General features: G+C 48.5%; 1 protein-coding gene across 1 annotated transcript; it reads right to left on the reverse strand.

The window, feature by feature from the left end:
• Window positions 1-236: 236 nt before the first annotated feature.
• On the reverse strand, window positions 237-3,949 carry cited4b (Cbp/p300-interacting transactivator, with Glu/Asp-rich carboxy-terminal domain, 4b). Its single transcript, XM_036539745.1, has 2 exons — window positions 3,764-3,949; window positions 237-2,280 (listed from the first exon to the last, which is right to left on the reverse strand). Exon 2 carries the CDS (start codon window positions 2,257-2,259, stop codon window positions 1,513-1,515), a length of 747 nt encoding a protein of 248 aa, XP_036395638.1. The 5' UTR covers window positions 2,260-2,280; window positions 3,764-3,949; the 3' UTR covers window positions 237-1,512.
• Between the last annotated feature and the right edge of the window lie 3,862 nt (window positions 3,950-7,811).

A 7,811-nucleotide genomic window follows, 5' to 3' on the forward strand; every position in this document is an offset into this window, starting at 1 on the left:
GGCCTGCCTGATAGAGAGATGGATGTAGGTAAATGTGTGGGATGATGTGACTAATTTAGGTAGAGAAAACTGAAATGTTGTTTGTCTGTTATAGTATCTCGAATCTGCCAAGACTGTCCGGAACCCGTGTAAAGTACACCCCACTGTTCCCTTGTAAAGGTAAGTGACAAAAGCAAGCCCAAGTTCTGCCCTCGGGCTGGCGTCTCTTCCTCATTCTTTCACATTTGTACAATTAATGTCAAAGCAGGCCGTGATTATGACCAGGCCATCTTTATTGTATTTCAGAACCCAGTCACAAATCTTCCCATTCAGCCCTGACCAAAAAAAAAAAATAAAGAGTAAAATTTAAAGCAATAATAAATAAAATCTGCTTTGTTAAGGCAGTTCTACAGCTCAGATTGGTTTGACACTGAGCCTCAATTCTTCCGTCACAGGACGAGTTCATTCCAGTGATAGTTTTTTTGGATCTGGCATCTAAAGAGAAGAGTCTGATCAAGCACTAACTGACACCAATACAGGCAGAAATCTATAGTTGGCATGGGAGACATACAAACTGCAGTATTGCCATCTTAAGCAAAGTAATATTGACACAGATTAGGGTTAACTCATTCAAATACACCAGAAATGTCATGAAACCGAAAGTGGTGTCTGTAGCATTGATGATGTGGGACAATGGGAGGGCTCTTACTGGGGTCTTTCATATTCTCCTTAGGAGGCATTGAGACAAAATTCATCCTCACATCAACTGCATCTGAGCCGCAGGACTTAAATGTCTCCTGCCAGCCACACTATTCTTCCCAGACTTTATTTCGGCTCCCTGCAAGGCCAAAACCCAAGATTCCTGGGGATAAAAGCATCTCATAGGGACTGGTTTTCAAGCACCAGGCCCTCATTCAAAAAGTAGAAAGACCCCAGTTTCAAGACCCCCCCTCCTCCTCCATGCCTGATACATACCACCCCCCTCCAACCCTTCGAGTTTAGGAGGACACCTTCACCAGTTTTCTACGAAGTTCAATGTCCACAAGCATGGTAAAAAGGGGAATAAATAAATACATCTGTTTAAAACTGCTGTAGAACCTAATCGTCCCGGGTGTTGGGTACAGCTTCTGTACATTGTTCCGAGTGGCTTTCCGAATCCCGCGGGAGGGCAGTTACATTCAACCCATCGTGTTCAGAGGGGCAGGAAAGGGCAGACACGACCGATACGCCCGTCACCTCGCAGAACCGCGATGTGGGTACCAGCGAAAAACTGAGATTCCACCAGCTGCGTCGTGGCAATCCAGGGCAAAGCTTCTCTCTCTCGTTGGTTCAGTGTAGTTAAATCATTGGTACGGATGAGAGTGTGTCTGTGTATATGTACATCCCTATGCATACACACATACACACACGCAACGCATGCGCAAAACAGAAAGATTGTCGTCTTTCGCTCGTGTCCTGCAGCCGATTGGCAGTTCTCTTGACGGTGGCCCCCCCACCCCCGGCACCCCCCCCGGCTCTTCCGCCCGTGGTCTCTCAGCAGCTCACTGTGCTCGGCTGCTGTTTGCTCACAAAGTCCGAGAGGAAGTCGAACTCGTTCTGGCCCAGGAAGAGCTCGGGCAGCTCCTGCACGCGGTCCAGGCCCAGCTCCATCACCAGCGACGTCAGCACATCCTCGTCCACCAAGTCCGCGTCCATGCCGTTCAGGCCCAGGGCCGGTCCCGCCATATGCGGCATGCCCGCCAGCTGGGCCGAGCCCACCCGGTACTGGGGCCCGTTCCCCACGTGGTTCCCGTTGACGGGCACAAGCGGGTGTCCGTGGTACTGGGTGTTGAGTTTCTGCAAGTGCATGCTGGCCATCAGCTGCTGGGAGGTGAGCCCCCCGCTCAGGTACTGGCCCTGGGGCTGCCCCTGCTGCTGCTGCTGGTGTTGCTGGTGCAGGTGATGCTGCTGTTGCTGCTGCTGTTGTGGATGGTGCTGCTGGTTCTGGCCATTGTACATCATGTTGCCGGCCATCTGGTGGTGGTGGTGACCCATCTGGCCCCCGTTCATCTGGCCGTTTAGGCCCACCACCATGCCGGGCCGCTGCCTCATGGCGGCCTCCATGCCGCCCTGGGGGCCGCCCCCGTAGTGCATCATCTGGCCATTGGGGAGGCCGCGCATGCCGGGCTGGGGCGCGTGCTGCTGGGGGGCCCCCTGCATGCCGTTCATCCCCATCCTGTACGCGTGCAGGCCCCCGCCCGACGGCCCATGGTTCATGGACATCATGAGATGTTCGGCCATGGCTTCTCTCCCTCGGGGTCACTGTGGAGAGACAGGGTGAGATTAGCATACCGTTTGGCTTCACGGAGGGGGACAACAACAAAAAAAACTCAAAAAACAAAAACACTGAATTGCATTAGTATCACTCTGTCTGGACAGGCCACAAGGCAGCACACCTACAACCTAATCCCGGGAAACAAAGGACTCCACACCACGAACAACACCACACTGCGTTAGATCCGACTTCACCTGGGGGAAACTGGGCGATTCAACAGTCCAAGACTTTTGTGAAACTGACGCGCTCCGTTTGTTTTTTTCCAAAGTTGCCTCGAATGGAGACGTGTTTAAGGCCACGACACAGACGTGGAAAACATTTAAATGAGTTTATGCATATTCATGTCGGGAAAGCTGTGCACGAGAAGTCACGCCGAACGAGCAACGCATTAAACAGCTTGGCCTGTTCGGCGATCGATTAATTCATCAGCGCCCTACAACTGAGTATAAAACACATTTCGTGCCAATGATGCACTCATCAGCGGCCAACCACTGTCACTGCGACGGTGATCCGGGGTAGTCGTGCTGATACGGAGAATAACGTTACAGGACAAAAACTACCGGATCGCAGCAGTTATTTTATCTAAGAACAGTTCACCAAATATTAAAGACAAAAGCAACAGCCTTGTAATCTAAGGACAGGCACGCAAAATGTCACTGTCATACAATCCGAGCGTAGCTAATTAACTACCAAACTTAATGCAATGCTGCATAGCCAGGCAATGTCTCTCTCTCTCTCTCCACAATATGATTAAAGAATTTGGCTTGATACGTTTCGTTCCTGAGAGACGTCTGTCTGAAAACAAAGATCAGCATTTTTCCTCCCACTGCGAACACTGGCTACCTAGCCGTAGCTCCACCGTGCCCCCGGCGCTGCTCCCACGGCTGGCAGTTCTTTGTGCCTTTATCAATAAGACTGCGATTCCAGCTTGCTCCTACCGTTTTTGTTTCGGATATCTAAACGAAATTCAATGTTCATAGAATGGCAAGTAATAATTTAGTCAGTAACCCTTGCAATCAAGTTAAACTAGCAAAACAATGCACGTACGGTTAATTCAATTATCAAACCGGCTGTCTTTCTTTCTCGCGAAAAAACCTACGGGATACAACAAAGAAGTGTTGAGACAACACGCCAGGCGAACGATACTGTGCGACAGCATTTCTACATCTACACCTCTCTAAGGATTTTGCCGTTAATATAAAAGCGTTTCCACACTGAAACAACTAGTGTACATGTCTTTTAACATATTAATCAAGAGCATTCAACCTCGCCTCTTGCAGCAACATGAATGAAATTACTGTTCGTTAAGTAAGAAAAACCTCTGTGGCTACACGTACAATCTCAAGCTAAATCAGGTTTCTGTTGTTAAAGCAAGCATAGTAACAAAACGAAGAAGCGAACAATGGATCTTCCATGTCGAGTCATTGAACGCAACCTCAGCCGTGTATTGCCCTCATAAAATATACATACCAGTATACCGTGTGTTCTTGTTAGAAAGTTCACTGACTTTTCAACTGCTACAATTTGTTTTTGGTTTTGCGCTGCACGGCGAGTCTCCGAAGGATTACAACATATATTCCAAGGGGTTAAAATTCATACTCTAGCGGGACCGTCGCACAAAGACAACTGCATCAGATCTTGAAACGAGTGCCTATTTTCTGGGTCAACTCAGGGATTATATACATCTAAAAAGCTCAGAGGCAGGCAGAGAGGGAGGGAGGTGGAGCTACCGTCCTCTCGTATCCTTTGTCGCGATTGGCCCTACTTTAATCATTGTGCAAAGAAAAAAAAAAGGCTGGTGGATTCTATGAAAGACAGTAGCCAATTAGTTCCCTCCTATTTGTTTTTATTTAGTTTTTTGAAAAAGGACGACCGGCCGGAATCGGTTGTTTTGCAGTTTGTCTCTTTTCTTTTTCAGCTGTATTGTAGCAACGCGAGATCAGGCAGAGAACATACACTGGTCAAAAGGGTTAAACGCTTGGAATGATTGCACATCTATCCTGCATTCATTTGACTGCGTCCATGCTCTTTTATCCACAATGTTGTGTCATTGTCTTCAAAAATGCTGGAATGTCGAAGCAGTATCTTATTATATAAAATATACTTACGTTTGGTCACACGTCTTTCGTGGGAACTATCAGACGAAGGGGGTGTGTGTGTGTGTGTAGGGAGGGGGGGGGGGGGTTAAAGCTCTTTAGCGCATATGATAATATGAACAACCTAACTGTTTTCTAAACTGCTTTCTTCATGAAAAGACCCCTAGTATACAATTATTAAATGATTGTCATGCTTTTCTTTCCCCCCTCTTTGTGTTCAGGCTGTAATTTACGTCTTGGTTGCTGTCCTGGTTTCTTTACAGGAGAGCAAAAGTCACGCCATGAAGCTATTGAGAGTTCACCTCTGGTGTCCACACAATTTGGATTTATTTTTATTATGTTATTGTTATTACCAATGAATGTGGTCATTGTAAACAGGGATTACATAAACTCAAACTCTCTGGAAGTACAAACAAGGTCAAAACAAGAGAGAGGAGGAAAAACACGAGTGACCCGGGAAAACAAGTCCCTTAAATCCCCGGCAAACTGCGCTCGAGCCGCGACGCTGTTTCACGCAGCGGCGCGAGGCCACGTGACGCGAGGCTGTGCTGCGCAGCGCGAGGCTGTGCTGTGCAGCGCGAGGGAGGGGTGGGGGCTGGAATGCTGGAGCTATTCTGGGCCAGCGAGCAGCAGCGGGCGTGCACGGCGCCCCGATCACCTTCCCCCGGCTGCACGGCTGCACGTGTGCCCTGCCCACTGTTTACTTTCTGCAGGAAAGTGTCTCCCGCGAGCAGCTGCTACAAACTGGTTACTCTCCGTAAAAAAGGACGAGCTGCAGAGACTGCATGGGGGAAGGGGGTTATAAACAAGCCGTGAAAGGCATGCATTTCAGGACTACAAAAGGCGCCCTTGATTTTTTTTTAATTACGAGGACCTCATATGCCATATAGACGTACTTGCAAAACAAGAGCAAAGTCTTTGTTTTGCAGCTATTCTTAGAAGCGGCTCCAGCTGTTTACATCTCTCTTGGTCAAAGTACATTTAAATTGGAATGTTTGATTTGCAGGCAGATTCCCTTCACTGGAGGACAGTTTGCTGCATTGGTGAATAATCGATATGTTACTGCCAGTGTTTATTTGTTGTGGGTTAGTTGAAAATTGCCCTGGGGTCAATTCCAATATATTGTTCACAGCTCATCAGTAAGGAATCGGAGAGATGAGACATATGCATGTGAAAGCATGTGGTAGCTTGCTGAGGTTAAGCAAGTGTTAATGCAGAGTGCTAATTGCTGGTGAAGTGACTCAGCGCATTAGAGGAAAAGCGAGGCTACCTGTGTGCAGGAGTCTGTGGGAGTATTGGACTGGCAGCCTGTGCAGCTATCTTACCAAACCTGTTCCTGGAGTGTAACAGGGAATGAAAACTCTCAGATGGGTTTGATTTAGATGGCAACCTTTCTTACTCTCTCTTCTCCCCCCCCCTCGCTCACACACTCCCTCTCTCTTTCTTTCTCAGTCTCTTTTAGCTAACAACCTTGCGCTCTTTTGGTGACTGAGATTGGGGGAGGGGGGAGGAGGGGGGGGTTCTTTAAGCACCTAATATCTGCCAGGCACAAACTGCCAGACACTTGTGGTTAGCACCTTTGTTCTCTCTAAAGCACTGCCCCCCTCCTGAGGTTGTCTCTGTAAAGATTTTGAATACACCCATTAAAGCTCTACCATGTTCTGCTCTGCATCTGAGTTGACTGGGGATTTCTGCCTGTACGCGACGTACCTCTCAGCCTCTGGGGTCCCCTGTGTTGGGTTCCCAGAGGACCTCAGCCCTGATGATTATCCTCTTTATAAGCAGGCACGGTGGGTTCCGGGATCAGGCCTCTGTGATTTACGTGAGGCGGCCATTTTCCTTGTAGTAAATGTTAAGAATCTCTCTTGGCTGGATAGAGGGGTGTAGTATGTGTGAGGAAGGGTAAGCATAATTGCACAGCACTATCACAGCTAACTGTGTAAATATTTTCTGTGTGCATGAAAGCATGCCATTCTTCAGTTTCTTCTTGTGTGTTGGTTACGGAGTCCTTTCTTGGATATCCATGCACTGAAGCATTACAAGCAAAAAAAAAAAAACACCCATTGTGAGTTTCCATTCAGGACTGTGAAGTGTCTCATTGTTTCTCTGTTACATTCAATGCGGCCCAGTTCCAGGCTGAAGCCGTTCACACACGGGTGTTGACAATGCATAAAGTGGACGCTCATAATGACTATTGGTGGACTGGGCCACAGCCACCTCTAGAATACGGCACTTTGGTTTCCCCGGAGACCAGCGATACCACAGCATCACAGCAGTCTTAGCGTTCTCATCTACAGTCTGAAAGTTGTGATGATCACTGCCTTTGAACTCAAAGGGCACTAGCGCTTAGGTGTGATTTGTTGTTAACCTTTGAGTGATTTGTGTGCACACATCACAGCTGAAGCGGAGTTTGGTTGTGTCCGGTGTCCGTGACACATCGCCCCTCTACGTTGTTTATTCAATAGCCTAGAGGGCATGCAAGGTGGGCCCAGAGTTCAGAAGGTAAATGGGAAGGAAGTAGCTCAGGAAAAGCGATGAGGTAAGGTCAGTTGCTACAGTGACTGACCGTCTGTTTGTCGTTGATTTTTTTCAACTTGAACAGAGCTCCAGTTCCCCCTTGCTTCATCGTGAGGCCACGGACCCACGCGCCTTTGCGTAGATGGTAAGGGGGGGAGGGAGAACATATGCAAATTCATGGGAAAGCACTTTTCACATTGACTGCTCTGCTCCTCAGAGGCAGACGTGGGTTGTTGTTCACGTATGTGGTTCTGACTTTCAAAAATGAGGAACCAGTGTAAGCTCCCTCCAGCAGCCTTAATTCCTGTGGGCATCAAAAAATATGTGATAAGTGGTCTCTTGGCAGGGGCAAGCAGCATGGTCACCGATACTGGGTAAGGAACTTGGAGGTAGTTTTCATATTCAGAGACGGCTCGGATGACCAGAGACCATTTGGAGACTTCTGGTGAACAGACACCCACCAGAACAGGGTGATGTGCCCTAACAAGACACTGACCTTTTCTCAAATAATCTGATAACAGAGTAGGTCCTCACCAGCACGTGCCACCCAGGACCTTGAGAGCGTCCAGTTTAAACAACGAGCCGTAGCCCCTCTCTCTCTCTCACAGTTAACGTTGACTCTTTTCAGAAAATGCGCAGGGTTTGCCGAAACCAGCGAGGCAAAAGAGGGGTGACCCCTGGGAATGGAATGTATTTGTCAGCTTCTGGGGCTCGGGCAGAGATGGGTTGCCAGTGGGGACCTGGAATGTCGGCCCCTCAGATAAGCGGCGGTTCTCGCGGGTCGCCTCCTCTCTCCCGCCATTGTCTCTCTCACCTCCTCTCCGTTTATTACCCTGGTTTCCTATTTCCTGAGCCTTTTGTTTTCTCTCTGGCATACGCTCGTCTCTCCTCACCCATTCTCTCCT

The sequence above is a fragment of the Megalops cyprinoides genome, chromosome 10 (genome assembly GCF_013368585.1).
Source record: "Megalops cyprinoides isolate fMegCyp1 chromosome 10, fMegCyp1.pri, whole genome shotgun sequence".
Classification (NCBI taxonomy): Eukaryota; Metazoa; Chordata; class Actinopteri; order Elopiformes; family Megalopidae; genus Megalops; species Megalops cyprinoides.

What these genes read in the sequence shown, in the direction of transcription:
- cited4b (XM_036539745.1), bottom strand. Translation starts at nt 2,259, where the DNA reads ATGGCCGAACATCTCATGATGTCCATGAACCATGGGCCGTCGGGCGGG.